At 40.6% G+C, this 16,931-nt stretch overlaps 1 protein-coding gene across 3 annotated transcripts in view; it reads right to left on the reverse strand.

Moving 5' to 3' along the window:
- The window catches only part of LOC102805817 (uncharacterized), a 58,624-nt gene that overhangs the window by 34,988 nt on the left and 6,705 nt on the right, over window positions 1-16,931 (reverse strand). For all 3 annotated transcript variants that reach the window (XM_085507686.1, XM_085507683.1, XM_085507680.1), the window contains exons 2-3: window positions 426-663; window positions 187-294 (exon numbers count right to left, since the gene is read on the reverse strand). In XM_085507686.1, coding sequence (XP_085363812.1) covers window positions 187-294; window positions 426-663 — 346 coding nt within the window. The remainder of the gene's footprint in view (window positions 1-186; window positions 295-425; window positions 664-16,931) is intronic.

The raw sequence follows: 16,931 nt of genomic DNA on the forward strand, positions 1-16,931 counted from the left end.
TCATTTGTTTGGGACAATTTGAAACCTTAGCTCAACCCAACTAGCACCCTGTGACAATGTTATAATTTCAAAATATGTAAGTTTGCATGATATTAATGGTATTGTGATCATTGCATATAACATTACCTACCTATTATGCCCAACTAATCAAAGCAAAATGATCAAGCAATGTACATGTAGAACTACCTTGATTGTTTCTCCATACATCAGTGTTCCGTCATTTTCAAAAAACACAATATCCGCGTTTGAGGTACATATACATATATCGAGTTGGCCATCTTTGTTGTAGTCATACTGTGAGCAAAGAAATCAAATTAGAGAACTGGAAAACAAAATACTGAAATACATCATGGGCAACAATTAGCAAAGAGAAACAAAAACCAGTACTTGATTACTATGGACATATGTCAAACTAGTAATCCTACCTGTAGAGGGCTGGCATGAAATGAATTATCTTGTAAACTAAATGGCCAGTTTGTAGCAGGAATGGGTTGTCCAGTTTTGCCATCCACTACAGTGATTTCTTCTGTGAATGTGGCCCCAATGATGTCTAATACTCCATCCATATTGACATCATATATTAATGGTGTGGCAGCAAATGCACTACTTCCAACTTCTTTGGTCCATATTGTATCAATGTCATAGTGACATTGTGGATCATAACTGTAATACAACATAAGACAAACATTTAATCACAGTTACTAGAAGAACGGTTAGGAAATTCTCTTGGTTTTTTTTGTTAGAATGCGCATCTCAGTAAACATTTCAAACAAAGGGGAATTAGCATACTACCGAAATTGCAAATTTTCCCGATTTATACAGCATTGTCAGGATTTGGTATGAATAATAACACTGAAAATGTTGCGAAAGGCACGTGACTGACGTAATTTGAAAACATTCTAATATTCGTTTTCTGAAAACAAGTCGTCATTACGCCATGCCCATACAGTCTGCCTGCTTAGACTTAATATTTTATTTGCCCAACTTCGGTCTGCTTAGAGCGGACAACACAATCGAAAGTTCCGATTGGGTGGTTCCCTCGTTCGAGGTCTAGGCCTCTGGTTCGGCAGTAAACAGTCTCCTATTAGTAGGACAACCAGCTAGTCTTGTCCCCAGAGAATTCTCAATGTAGGCAACAATCGCTGAAAGGACAAGACCATTTTGTCAGCCCTGGCCAGGACATTGGCAGCCCACTCAGAAAAGGCCTGAGTCAACTGCCGCTCGGTTGGGACAGCCGATCCGGATGTCCGGAAGCCCTCTGTGTTTTGACTAACATTTCTAACAGCAGTGAAAACCAGCTTGGCCTGTTGGGCGCCACCCGCATCAAAGTGCAGGTGCGCTCTACCCGGTGAATAGTGGGAGGGGAGGAAAGGCGTACAATGTACACGTCCATGCGGGTACACGTCCATGTGGGTCCACAAGGGTCGACAAAGCGTTATTAAAAAAACATATTTTGATACTAAAGAACTGAAACCCGAGTGTGAATTGCATGCCTTTGCAGACTCCAGTTTATGTGCGTACGGTGCCGTCATTTACCTGAAACATATGAATCGTGTTTCGTTGGTCACATCGAAATCCAGAGTTGCACCATTACGTGACATTACATTACCATGCCTAGAATTGATGGCTGTGCTCATTGCTACACGTTTGAGCCAATACATATTAAAAGCACTTAATACAAAATACAATATTACCCAATGTTATTAGTAGAGCGATAACCAGATCGTGTTACACTGGATTAATGGTAACAAACCACTACCTGTTTTTGTCAAAAATCAAGTTGACAAAAATAATCGATTTGATTGTATCAAGAAATATATGTCAAAACGATCATTCATACACGATTTCCGCTCGCCGTTTGCTTCTGAGTCGATTGTTATAGGATAGGGCTTCTACGTTTCTCTCCACTGCCTGTGAAATATGGACATTAATTGACAATCTCGATATTAAAGAATTCTTAGCATCTCACAGTGTGATATGGACATTCATTCCTAAGCGTGCCCATGGTTTGGTGGCTTTTGGGAAAGATTGATTGGACTCACAAAAAACGTAATCAAGAAATCATTGGGACGGTTTCTTATTACGTTTGACAAGTTAACCACAGTCACTACTGAAGTTGAATCTGTGCTCAACGACAGGCCGTTAAATTTCATTTCCACAAGTATCGATGACAAGGTCGCGCTGACCCCAAACCACCTCCTTCATGGAAGGACGATGACCAAGTTACCATATATTGCAGTAACTGATGAGGAACTTATAGACCCAACGTATTCCGATCATCAATATGTCAACACACGCTATGAACACCTCTCTCGACTACATATGCAATTCTGGAGACACTGGTTGACCGAGTACCTCACCGCTCTTCGTGAACGCCATTCGGCCAGGGGATCAAAACATGACGTGATCAAGGTTGGCGACATTGTTATAATTCATAGCAACATTCACATTCGTCAAAAGTGGTGTCTTGGAGTTGTTACTAAATTAATGGAAATGATGGCCTTGTGCAATCGGCCCAACTCGATAAAGCCCAAGTACAAAAATTGTACCCCTTGGAAAGTATTTTCGATGAAATCTCAGATGTGAACTATGTGTCACATGCGGATCATAGTCAGAATAGTGACGAAGTAGATGCAAACACAACGCAATCCCCAATGACAAGAAAAAAACATCAGCTGAGAGACATGGCCATGGAAGTGAGAATTCGTATTCAGGACCTTACATAAACAATATGAGACTACACAAAATGTATATAGTTCAAGCAGAACTCTTGAATTTCCAATATTATTGTTATGAGTTTTATTCGAGTTTCTAAATATAAAACATTGAAAGATATAATGTGATAATTTACTGATAAATGAAAGAACACACGAAGAACCTTTTGAATACACTTATTCAAAACATAATCGACCTGTTTATACTTTATTGTTAGTCGATTATTAAATAGATCATATATTTGTTTTTAGCGGAGTCACATCCATGATAAATTATCTCGATTCATCCTCCCCTTTATATCCGACAACGGATTCTGGTAGTGAAGTGAGCAGCGTATTACAAGTGTTTAACTTTGACCAATCACAGTTCGGCCTCATTTTGCCACCTACATTTGAAACTTACATGTAGTTACTTAGTTTACGTCTAAATGTGTTTCCTTTCATGTTCGCATAGAGGTTATAAATACCTATGATATCTGTCACATTTCATGTGTTACCATTTGCCTCAGTACTCTATGTCAGTTTACTTCGTATTGCAATAAACCAATACTGTGTTTTTGCTAACGTAAACTACACTCGTGTGTCTCTCTGTCATTTATAATTGCCTTTAGCATGAGCAGTAGTGTATTCACAAACTACTCTCCCACACATACTGGAGACGGAGCCATCACGAGAGGGCATCCGCTTGACTGTTCCTTGACCCTGGAAGGTGGTGTGCGGCTAGCTCCAAATTGTACCAAAGGAGAATTTGCTCTGTTAAGATTGACAACGATGGGGGATCTGGTCACCCCTCCTTGCTATAGGAAACCACCGTTGTGTTGCCCGTGCAAAGCAAGACTATGTGGTCTTGAACTATGGGTAGAAAGTGTATCAGTGCTAAGTGCACTTCTTTCAGTTTGAGCCAGTTGATATAGTGGTCCTGAACCCAATGCAGGGGCTATATTCATTGGGCTTGTTCCCCCAACCAGTGAGGGAGGCATCCATTACCAGAGTCATAGCCATGGTGAGTGGGTCCAAGGGGACCCCATGCCTAAGGTTGGCAGTTGCTGTCCAATGACCGTACCAAGCCCCCCTCCGTGTCTAACTCCATGCCCAAGAAGACCAACTGTTGTTTTGCTCGATTTACTCGGAAGCCCAACTGGCATAGTAAATCCTGTGTTAGCCTTACTGTTTGGCTAACCACCCCTTGTTTGGGTTGTGTAGCAACCAGCCATCTAGGTACAGGATGACGTGTATCGACGCCCGGCGCAGCAATAGCAACGTCTGTTTCTACACTCTGGTGAATATATATGGAGCCATGCAAAACTTGACCACTTGGCCCAACTGGGCAAATCAAGGGAGTCGCTGACTCACTGGGTGTATCGGTATGCGTGGGTAAGCTTCACTCAAATCCAGCAAGGCTAACCAGTAGAAACAGAGCACAGAAAATAATACAGTGCTTGGTGTTTCAAGGAAGTACATACTGATTTAGTCTGCTTAAGTCCAGAACGGGGCCCAGCCACCTGTAGTCTTTGGAACCACCAACATTTGCAAGTAGAAGCCCGGACTTAACGCTGGGTCCTCTATCCTGTGTATAGCACCCTTTGTAAGCAAACTGTCTACCTCCTGTCGGATTGCTTCCATTTTGCGGTGGTCCCCTGGTAGTGCCCTGAACAGGGGCTGATGCCAAGGGGGTGGAGATTGTAGCAGGATTTTGTAACTGTGTATCACCACCTGGAGGGTCCAGGGATTGGTTACGCGCTGCCTCCAAGCCGGAATATGCCGGCACAATCAGTGCGACAGAGATGTGTGAGTTCGGCAGTTCCATATCAGGGGTGATCTCTCCTTCGCCGAGGTGAGACCCTGCGAGGCCTGTAGAAGGTTCAGACTCTGCTTCCCACCGAACATATGCCCATCCCTCTTGTCGCAAGTGGAAGCATCAAACTTGCTTCCCCTGTGAGCTGGGTAGGCGTCCCCCCAAAGAAAACCAACACCTGGACCATTCTTTCTGGGGACGTGTCACAACTCCTCCCTCCCCCAGAAGAGCCTGGACACTTGCCATCTGGCTACTTCTGGCCAGTGGGTGCTGACTTTTGTTTTTATGTTTTCTCAGCTTGGGGGTCCTTTCCACTTGCCCTTGGCAGAAGCCAAACTGGTTCGTGGGTCTCACATGTACCAACTGGTCAGTGGGATCCCGAAGCACCGATACTGCTCCTTCCATCCTCAAAAAAAAAGGATGGGGGAGGTCCAGCCTGCATAACTGAGACGGTGGTGTGCCCAGTGAAAACTACCAAAACCGCATTCCACTGTACATAGGCAGCTCCTGCCACGAGCGCCAGTTGACACTGCAGGATATCCCTGCTTGCTGGTGTGCTTCTTCCGGCTTGCCAAAACAAGGGCCAACTGCAGTGGAGGCAACCTGCTCCCCCTGCATTTGGTCTACCCGATCTGCAAGGGACGCAATTTGTCCTGGCAGGTCCTCAATCAAAGACTGAGTCTCATAGGCAAACCCCCGTGCCGTGCGAGTCCACTGAGGGACCCGCAATGGGCCCCATAGGAGTAAAAAAAAACAGGGGCACAGGCTCACTGTTGCTGGCAAGATTGGGCAAACCATCGCCTGAAACAACAGACTGCGAGGATGCCCTCCGATCAGCAGGGGGGACCCAGAAAACTCAGGACCTCTACTGTCAAGCCTCTCACTCAACGCCACGATACTAGAAGCACAGGTAGATGAGTGGGAGGACTTTCCGTTCATGCTAACACACCGCTCACTCACACCAATTTTACCGGACACATGACTGCTACAAACTCGAGCGACGTGTTCAGTCTCAGCCACTTGTACGCAGCCCTGGAACGTATCCCAGTCCTCGGAACTCCAGTTGTAACAAATATTCTCTCGACAGAACCCCAAACCCTGTATACAGCCTAAACACATGCTGCACAACCGCCTTGATGTTTGAGGCGATACAACCAGTGGAGAGGAGCCTCTGGCATGTTTACCCTTTCTTCTATCCATTTCTAAAAACACATTGGTAAAAATGAACAAGACATGCATGAGGGAAGCGAGTTACAAAGAAAACCAACGTTGTAGTCAAATCTGCGTCACTGAGTTTTACTTTTTTTTCCTTTGTTGTAAATATATACCCACAAAAAGGGGTGAAAAAATCCGGAAAGGAAAAGCAAAACTGGTAAGTTGAAGTGCACCATCTTCATCAATCCACTCGAAGCGGAAAAAAAGCGGAGCGGAGTGTCAAGTAGGCGAATATGGCTGTGCCTCATGGCCTTGGTCATGTGGTTCGTGACGTGAGGAAAAATCTTGAGGTCATGGGGCTTCCTCTGACCTAGATTTATTTCTCCGTCATTGGCTGAATCGCAGATTAATGCCTACAGTTCAAAATAGTCATTTTGACTGACCAGAGTTTGGTAATTGAACGTAGTGAATTAACACATTTTCAATATTCTCAGTCGTGCATAGACAGATTTTGTTCAAACTTGGTACATACTTGGAAGATAATAGGACCTTGACACATGTTATTTAATTTCCTGATTAAGTTCAAAGTGGCTGACTGGCAGTCATTTTATTTTAAAGTAGGCAGTTCTGAATCCATATATCTGACATGCATGAACTAATTGAGTTCTATCTTCACATACATCATATCGACATATCAGAGAAAAACACATGAATTGTTGTCATCATCAAATCCAAAATGTCTGACTGGGCAAATAAAGTAACAATGATGCAATTAACACTTGGATAAAACTGGTAAATGATCCCTTACAACACCTTATCAGCCTACTCAACTCATCAATTTGATCCATGTTGTGAAAAAGGAACTAAACCTTCCAATATTTGGCAAGAAAAGCTAAATCTCAAACTTGTAAACCAAGATGTAGTCTCATCAACATATGAAGAAGTCTTGAGGTGGTGTGAGTGTTCTTGATGGACCTGGTCGCTCATATCGATCTACTGATGGATTGATGGTGCCTCTACTTGGGGTTTATTGGAGCGTTTGATTTTCAACTTTCCAGTACTGCATATGTAGTGCATTAGGCAACAAAAACAACAAACCCTGTGTAACCCGACTGGTATTATTTTATGTACTGCGCCTTCTTTTTTTCTTTGTGTGTATGCTCATAAATATTAATAAGGCCAATTGACCCCTGACCCGACATGCGCCTGAACGAAAATGAACCTGTCGCACATTAGTTTGCGCACTGCCAGAAATTCATCTTTTTTGGTGCTGTATGTATCTTTGTTAGTCCTTAGTGTGTTGTAATCATTTCAGGTTCCGGTATGTACTGATCTTGTACGTTTCAGAGATTTTGATTAATGAGTTGACACTAATGATTAATGATTATTATCGATCTGTATAATTGAGAGTTGACTCGATATTTTAGTCTGTTACAATATGTATGTATTTTGCAATGTGTAGCGAGTTTATGAAGGCTATTCCGTTACCCCATGTATTGGCACGAGTAGAAATATTTACCGTCCAGAAAATACGGTGTATAAGTGTAGTTGCGTATGTCAGTGATTAACTGACGGAATGTTATTTCAAGTTTATTTTAACCATTATTTTAGTACGTGTACTTGTACTTAAACACCAGAAAATAGTGTGTTGTAATCATTTCAGATTTCCTTGCCGTCTGCCCTTGTGTATGGCGCTTATTGTGATGGCGTATGCAGTCCTTCCATCCAGATCTAGTGAGGTTATTCTACTCTACATTGCATTGCAACAACGTATCTGAATCAACATGGGGGAAAGGAAAATTCCTGCCAAGTGTTGTGATTCAAGAAATCGAAACTGGAAAAGACTTTAGTGGGATTTGACCATCATAGATTAGACTGGAGTTGGCCACCCACATTGAACTTTATGTATGATAAACAAGTGTATTAAGTTTTCCTATCATTTATTTCCAGCAAGGGAATAAGAACACTTGCATACATGTAGATCATCATTGGATGTTAGCTAAGGTAAAATAAATTTCTTGATTTTATTGTATTATACTGCATCCAAGTAATTATTTGGAACCTAAGGATAAAACCAGGAACCCGGTATTAAGACCGGTTACACCTGTATAACAATTTATTAACTCATAACAACCTACTGAAGGAGGTTAAAGGTTAAAACAACAACAACAAATTACAGATAAAAATTAATCAAATTACAATGGCTAATTGGTTTAAAGGCAACCAAAAACAGACTAAACTGAAGTTAGTAACGGAAATACTGTAGAATACTTTATTTTCGCTTGGAATTTATTTTTGCTATTTTCACTGAAGGGATGATTCCGTGAAAATAAAATCCACATTCAATTCATCAAAAATCAGTGAAAATAAATTCCATAAAGAACGCCCAAAAAGCCTTTTCAGCGAAAATTAATTCCAGCGAAAATAAAGTATTCCAAAGTATATATGAAGTAAAATGAAGCACCAACAAAAAACTATAAAGTGAATATAAAAACAAGAACCCAATGAACACATAATAGGTATAAAAAAAAAAAGTCAATGACTAAGTAGGTGCTGCTGTCTAATAACAAAGCTGTATTTCAGATATTGTGCCAGAGGAATTGTTAAGTTATTATTTGACATTATTTTTATGAATTTATTTTCAGGTGTGAGATTAGTAAAGTCAGAAATAATCTTTTCAGCTTCATTGTATAAAATGACCCTCTCTTTACGATATACTGGGCATATTATGAGGAAGTGATGTTCATCTTCAATATCATTTTTATTACACAATTTGCAGATTCTGTCGCTACTTTTGATTCTGTTGTGTCTTCCTTTTTCAATTTCTAAACTGTGATTGCTCAGTCTGAATTTAGTTAGAGTATTTTTCAGTTCTTTATTTTTTAGCTTAAGTAGTTTTCCAAAATGAAGTTTGTTTTAAATTTTTTGTAAGTCCTCAGTTTGCTTTTTGTATTAGTGTTTTGTCTGTTATCATCATTAATTGAGTTAATCCAATGCTTTATAAATACATTTTTTATTTTATCATATATCCATGACATTTGTGATGATTTAGCTCATTATTGTCAATGTCTGATAGTGTTGTATTTGTAGATTTCATCATTATTTTGTGTACAACAAGTACAGTCAGTTTTAATGCCCATGTCACTGTCAGTTCATATGACGTGGGGAAAAACATTTTTTGGCTAAAGTTGTAGAGTCTGCTAGATTGCGGGTTATCAAAATATGACTTAGGAATAAATAAATCAAAAATGACATTTTTTTTCTACAACGGCATTTCAAAACTCATGTCAGCGATTTTTCATAGATCTATCTATACCTTAAGCATAACACTATGATGACCACAGGTATTCTTTGCTGCTGTTGCAATCATTGGTCTATGACTTTTTGGTTTGAAAATACACAAATTTAGAATGTTTTGTTAATTAAAACGATTCTTGGTGATTATCTTAGAAATTACATCAAAATCGCCAACGAGATGTGTAATATTCGCTAATAAAACAACAGACTATTAGGTCAGGTGAAACTTACAGACATGAGGTTTACTCCACTGTAACACGAACAAACATACAGAGCAAAAGTATCTGGATATATGGCCACCAGAGGGCGCTATATGTATTATCATATATTGGTTATCTCTAAACCTCCCTTTAAAGTACAGAAGGGCTGAACTGAAACTAATGTCCTGTATCAAGTGTTCTCACTATTGTTCATAACAAGTCCACGAATGTTTCTCTGAATACAACACAACATAATGTAATTCATTAACTCTAACTGCAATATATCAACTAACATAATATTCACTAATAATGAACTGCTAAACTAATTTCAATGTCTGCTTTGGTGACATTACTATAAATCTAGACGTACTGGCATCTTCACAATTCTTCCAGACCTTGTTTTTACAATGCCATTACCAGGTTTGCTTGGATGGTCATTTGCAGTGATAAATTGGGTGTTTGTTTGTTGATCAGTAGAATCTGGTGTGTATTTCACTGGAGATGAATGAGCTTTAGATTTTGGAGATTCCGGTTCATTAGTAGTGTGAACTAGTGCTCTCCTATTGCGTCTAACAATGCCTTGATTAGATTTGACAAGGTAAGATCGTGGATGTTCAGTGGTCTTTACTATATGACCATGTCGGTCTTGGTCTCGAATCCATACTTTGTCACCGGGGTGAAGTATGGGAAGTTCACGCGCTCGATGTCGCTGGTTGAACTTAATTTGTTGATTAGATCGATAGATGTCTTCACTCTCTTTCACTTTCTCAAGATCTTCATTGCGAAGTCGTGCTTGTAGAGTATTTGGGAGCATCGGTAGTTGTGTGCGTAGTAGTCTTCCCATCAGTAGCTGACTTGGCGCAAGGTTATTTTGTAGTGGTGTAGTTCTGTAGGAGAGAAGAGCGAGGTATGGATCTCCATTTTTCTTGAGCAGATCTTTGACAGTTTGTACTGCTCTTTCAGCTTCACCATTGGATTGTGGATATCTGAGTGAACTGGTTATGTGGACAAATCCATATATTACTGCAAACTGACTGAACAATTCTGAGCTAAATTGTGGTTCGTTATCAGACATTGCAATCTCAGGTATTCCATGTTCAGCGAACATCTCTTTCAGCGTAGTGATCACGCACTCGGATATTAACGTTGGTAGTTTCTATATTTCCACCCATCGAGAGTAGTAATCTACCACTATTATGTATACTCTGGATTTGTATTGAAAGAGGTCCATTCCCACTCGTTCCCATGGACGAGATGGAAATGATGATGACATCAGTGGCTCAGTAGGTTCTGGACGGTGTTTGGCACATGTAAAACATTTAGATACCAGATCTCTGATGCTTGTAGAGAGTCCAGGCCACCATACTGATGTCTGGACTCTTGCACGGCATTTAGTAATTCCCAGATGACCTTGATGAATGCAGTCAAGTATTTCAAGTCGCATGTCTCGTGGAATTACGATTCGTTCATCATACAGTAGTAAGTCATCGGTGACTGTGAGATGGCTCCTGTTTTCCCAGTACTGACGTAGTAATGGCGAGTGAGGCATGTATGCAGGCCATCCATGTAGACAATATTCTCGTATTTGCGTGCATTCCTCGTCAGCTTTCTGTGCTTCTATAATGTCGTGTATACATTTTGCAGTTGCGGAAAGTACCTGTATGTATTGTTTGGTGAAGTTTTCGACTTCCACGCTGAATGCTGTGTCAACTTGTTCTGGTATACCGATTGGTGAGCGTGATAGGGCGTCCGCAGTTGTTTGCTGTGTACCGGGTACGTAACTGACCATCGGGTTAAATCGCATCATCCTGAGACGAAAGCGTAATATGCATGGCGGCATTTTTGAAAGCTCTGTAGTATTCAGGAGTGGTACTAGGGGTTTATGATCAGTCTCTAATATGAAGTATAGTCCAAGTACATAGTCGGCGAATTTCTCGCAAGCCCATGTCGCTGCGAGAGCCTCCTTTTCAATAACTGCGTAACGTTTTTCTGTGTCGCTGAGTGATCGTGACGCATAGCAGACTGGTCGTTGTTTTCCATTGTCCTGTATTTGTAGTAAAACAGCACCGATGCCTGTTGCTGATGCGTCGGCTGCAATAATCGTAGGACGATTTGGATCATAGTGTGCGAGGACTTCAGTCGATACTAGACACTTCTTGATCTCTTGGAATGATTTTTCTTGAGATTCACCCCAAACCCAGGCATTCTCCATACGTAACAATTCGCGTAATGGCTCATTGCAATCCGCAAGTCCTGGGATGAACTTTCCTAGTTGTTTACCATTCCCATAAAACGCTGTAATTCAGTAATATTTGTTGGCACAGGAATTTTAGCCATTGCGTTGGTTTTCTGAGAATCCGTGTGTATTCCCGTTTTATCAATGATGTGTCCGAGAAACTTGATTGTGTCTTTCGAGTCCAGCTTGCTGTACACGATGTAGGACCGCTCTGACACGTTTGTCATGTTCTGTTTGGTTAGACCCATGAATTAGAATATCATCCATATGGCAAATTACCCCATCTAGTCCTTCGAGGACACCTGATAGGGTGCGTTGAAATATTTCTGGAGCCGAACTTATACCAAATGGGAGACAATTAAAGCAATATCTCCAAAACGGTGTTATGAAGGTTGTGAGAAGCTTTGAATCATCGTCTAGTGGGAGATGCCAAAACCCGCTATTAGCATCAAGTTTGGTAAATAGCTTACTCTTGGCTAGTTTAGACAGGCTCTCATCTACTGACGACATTGGATGTATTTCACGTTGAACCGATTTATTCAGTTGTGTGAGATCAACACAGATGCGAACCCTACCGTTTGATTTAGGTACGGGTACAATTCCACAGCACCATTTACAGTACAGTTCTCGCGGAAGCTTTGGCTTCACTTCAGCGTCAGCTTCGCTTCAGCATCGCATCATGATGGCATTGCTATGGCTTCAGCGTCGCTTCATTGTCGCGACATAAAAGGTTGAGGCGGTTATCGCATCGCTTCATTGTAGCCTCATTATGGCGACAATGTGGCATCAGCTTCGCTTCATCGAACAAAGAAGTAATTTACATATGTAAACAATGCTGAGAAGTATCGTAGTTAGCCGTATGTTCACACCGATACTCTTTGCTGTCTTACACGCAAGCTGTATTATCTAAATGCTCGGTTCAAGCACGGTTACTTCTTCTAGTAACCGTGGTTCAAGCTAAATCATGCATGACCCCGTCCAATTATCAAGATTGACTGTTTATGTTCGGCGACGAATTCTTTCCTTGGCGGCCATTGGAATCAAGCAGGTAGACATCAGGAAGAGATTGGAGGAGGAAGATCGAGTGTTGGTTTCTAAAAATTCGATCGGCAAATTTTTACAACGTTATAGAAAAACAGGACGAATCAAAGACTACAGAAACATACAGACAAGAACCAAACTCGGAGTGGAGCACTGGGATTTTATTGACAAAGAAATGGAAAAGGACGGCGAGTTGTCAGCAAGAGAGCTTTCTTATAAAATAACCGACGAATTTGGTCTACCGTGTCAGTGTCCACCGTCAAAAAAGTACGTCGAAAATTAGGATGGCGAAGAACCAAGACACGGTATTGCCAAATGATCAGACAGGTGAACAAACCTAAACGCATGGCATGGGCCGTAAAAATGATGAGAGATGCTGAAACTTTCGATAACGTGATTTTCTCTGACGAAAGTAAGGTCCAGATTCAAAATAGCACCAATTCACGAATGACGAAGGATGGTCAACAATATATGCACCCAATTGATTGTGACATTACAAAACAAAGGTTGGTTTGCTCATGGTTTGTGAACATCAAAAAATAAATAATTAAAATAATGGAAGTCCAAGTTTTGTTGAGACTTTTTTTTCTTCAAACTTGACACTTCTATTCACACAGAGAAAAAGAATAAAGTACATAACTAGGACAATTAAAAATTGGAAAGATTATCGCTTTGAACAAACAAAAAAAAAACGTTGCTAACATGACGTTTTGTTTTATAATACAGCCAAAACAAAGTCAGCTTGGACGTCCAGTTGCGAGACATGACAAAATAAACGCAGCCACTACACGCGCGCTGGAAATGATAGAACACGTTGCAACAAGGAGTCTCACCTGCCTCTTTTCATGCTTTTACTCGGGGAAACTCACACACACACACGTGCTATTTCGGCAACGAAAAAAACACCTGAAGGGACAAGTTTAAATCATGTTTGTATTAACGTAACATGAACGCAACGGTGAATATATGTTTATCAATCATAAAACTAAACATTCGATGTTACATGAAGCAGTCTGCGGCGGTTATGTGGCTAAGACAAAGGACATGTGACATTATTATTATGCTCGTCTACTACACGTTCGAGTAACTTTCCGATAAAAACGTGATTAGTATCAGCAAAAATTTATAGTACTGCATGGAGAATTGCGTATTATTCGTTGTCATCAGACATATACCTGTACAGGATTTTTTGAACAATGTCTAAAATTTCCGAAAGAATATTCAAATACTAGTTGGGGCATAGACCTTAGAATATGTATTTTAAGGTATATGGTTTGGGTAAATATGAATTGAATACTTAGTATCCATATGATATTTTGAAAAATCAGCTAAACAGTTCACAACCACGATTATGGTGAATTGCCGAACTCTTAACGAAGACAACGGTTCCGGTCATAGGCAGCTGTGTCATGAAGTTTACAATGTTGAACACTACTTTTCGTTCTCGACATTGTGAAATCATTTCGTTGTTTGGGAGAAAAAAACAAAAAAAAATTATTTTGACAAGAGAAATTTATATTAGGAATAATTCATGACGAAATATATTCCATACGCACCCATAAATTATTTTCATAATTACACACGAATATTACAGAAAAATAGATAATTTGCTATATTCTTGTTTGCACGTCATGTTCACAAAATCGCAGACATTTGAAATGAAAAACTTTCTCGATGTTTTAACGAGTACTCCGTGGGGTATATAGCGTGTTCTCACACTAGCATAATTTTGCTCGAGTTCACTCATCGCTTTCCCACATACACAGTGCATTTTAAAATAACATAATTATATTGCGTGAGTGGGTGGTGGTGAGACTGTGTCACAACGCGTTCTATTTATTTCCAACGCGCATGGCCGGCGCATTCGATTGCGTTTATTTTGTATTTTTATTTTCGAAATGTAGCACTCGATGCGTTTATTTTTTCATGTCTCGCAACTGAACGTCCAAGCTGACTTTGTTAATTATAACTACATGACGCGGCATGCTACAGCGTGTCGTCATGTATAAATCTAGTGACAAATCGCAAGGTTGTCAAGGTACCGCAGCCATCGAGTCGTAGTTGGAAATGTACGCACTTGTTTTGGAACTTTGTACCAAGACGACGCCGACGCACCTGGCGGCGTACGTGTGTTTTGCAGGTATTAGTGCGGGCATGGGATCGGATTCGGCTAAAACTGTAAACGAAACACGGAAAAATACCACCGAAATGACGAATCTGAACATGTTCTCTTGCCAACTAATAAAAATAACGAAAATAAGATAATCTTATAACAAGAACAGTTTCATTTCGTATATAGTAGTAAGTTGTGTTGTGTCCGAACAAAGATTGCATCGCGTGAATTTCAAATTAATTACATATCGATCTTCTGTACATTTTTTTTCTCTACTGCCTTTCTATATGCAAATAATGAGGTACGTCATACTGATGCCACAATACTTTGAAGCTGATGCCATGTTGATGCCATGAGACCGCGAAACTGGGGCCACGATGATGCCACACGAAAGCGAGGCTAACACCGCTTCAATTTTCAATGACACGAAGCTGATGCCACAATGATGCGATGCTGAGGTGACAGTGAAGCCATGCGTATGCGACAATGATGCCACAAAAGCCAAAGCTTCCGCGAGAACTGTACTGTAGTTGGCACAGTTACTGGAGAAATTACTCCCTGTTGTAGCATTGCCTCAATTTCTGTCTTCACTTTGGGCAGTAATGGGTGTGGTACTTTTCTCGGTGTATACAGACATACTGGCTCTGGGTCAGCGCAAAGTGTTATGTGATATTCAGACTTTAACTTGCCTAGACCTTTGAATAATGCTGGGAATTCTGCTCTGAAGTTGGTTGGTGTGTTTGGGTCTGATTTTCCCACTTCATCAACATGTGAGATAAGTCCTAGTTGAACGCACATATTCCTGCTGAGTAATGAACATGCCTGGTTCTTTATCACATAAACAGTCTCGGATCTCTTATTTTCACGGTACACTAGCGTAGCTCGGAATGTACCGATTACTGGAAGCTGGGTACCTGCTGGTCCGCGAAGCGATTGATGAGTTGAACTCAGTTTTGCCTCATTCAGCCATGGTAATTTGTCGCTAATGACTGACACTGTAGTACCAGTATCTAATTTGAAGTGTGTGTCATGTTTGTTTACCTTTATTTCTGCACTCCAGTAGTCATCACTTCCATATACTTCTCCGAGAAATGGAATCTATATCTCTTCAAGGTTGTGTACCTCGTTTATTTTACTGCTTTCTTGTCTTGTACTACGACAAACTTTTTTAAAGTGTCCGGATTTCTGACATTTATGACATATACGACGATCGTGACGTTGACCACCACACCATCGACAGCTATCTTGTGTTTGTGTTCTAGTACGGCTGTAACAATGTTTGTCACTTTTCTTTGGCTGTGCTTTATATTTCTGGTTACTTCTACGGGATGCAGTTGAGTGTTTTACAAAATCAACATTACTTGGCTTTATACTAGTGTCCCCACGAACTACTTCACGACTTTGTTTTCTAGCTTCGGCCTGACGACATGTTTGTACAGCGATAGCGAGAGTAAGGGTTAATTTCATTTACAGGTGGTCTGACAGTGAGTCATCTAAAACTCCTACAACGATTCTGTCCCTTATAAGGTCATCTTTCAGCACACCATAATCACAGTCTTCAGCTAAGCGATATAAATCTTGTATGAAGACATCAATGGGTTCCCTATGTGTTTGGACTCGTTTATTGAATCTTGCTCGCTCCACTATTATATTACGACAAACTTGGTAATAGTCATTCAGGGCTTTTTTCACATCCTCATATGTGGAGGTTTCCTCATCAATTCTCAGTGTTGTGAGGATATCATCTGCACAATCTCCCATAGCATATAGTAGTATACTGACCTGTTCACGTTCTGTCTTGTTTTGGAGACCTGAAGCCATTCTGTAGCGTTCAAAACGTTTCAGCCATTTTGGCCACAGTTCTGCTTGTTTTGGTCTGGTTGATCCATCAAATTTCTCAGAAATTGGTAGTTGAGTTGCCTGTTGTGGTGTTCCCGGAACTGCTGGGTTTTGATCTGCCATTTTTGTGAGTCAAAACACCGCTGCCACCATGTAATATTCGCTAATAAAACAACAGACAGATGAAACTTACAGACATGAGGTTTACTCCACTGTAACAAGAACAAACATACAGAGCAAAAGTATCTGGATATATGGCCACCAGAGGGCGCTATATGTATTATCATATATTGGTTATCTCTGCAGATGTTGTTTTTTAATATCGCGGAAAAACATGCACGCTACGCAGCCATCTTTGTTACCTCGATCGGAATCCCCCTTGTAACCAAGCATGCACTGGTCGCGATGTCACACCATGCATTACGTCACTTCAGTGGCGTTCCTCGGTAATGAGGCACTCTAGGCAATAATAATAATAACAAATTTTATTGCATCCTTGAAATAAATTTTTCATCAGTTAAAAGCAATAACAATGAAATAA

Source organism: Saccoglossus kowalevskii, chromosome 2, assembly GCF_978046115.1.
Source record: "Saccoglossus kowalevskii chromosome 2, keSacKowa6.1, whole genome shotgun sequence".
Lineage (NCBI taxonomy): Eukaryota > Metazoa > Hemichordata > Enteropneusta > Harrimaniidae > Saccoglossus > Saccoglossus kowalevskii.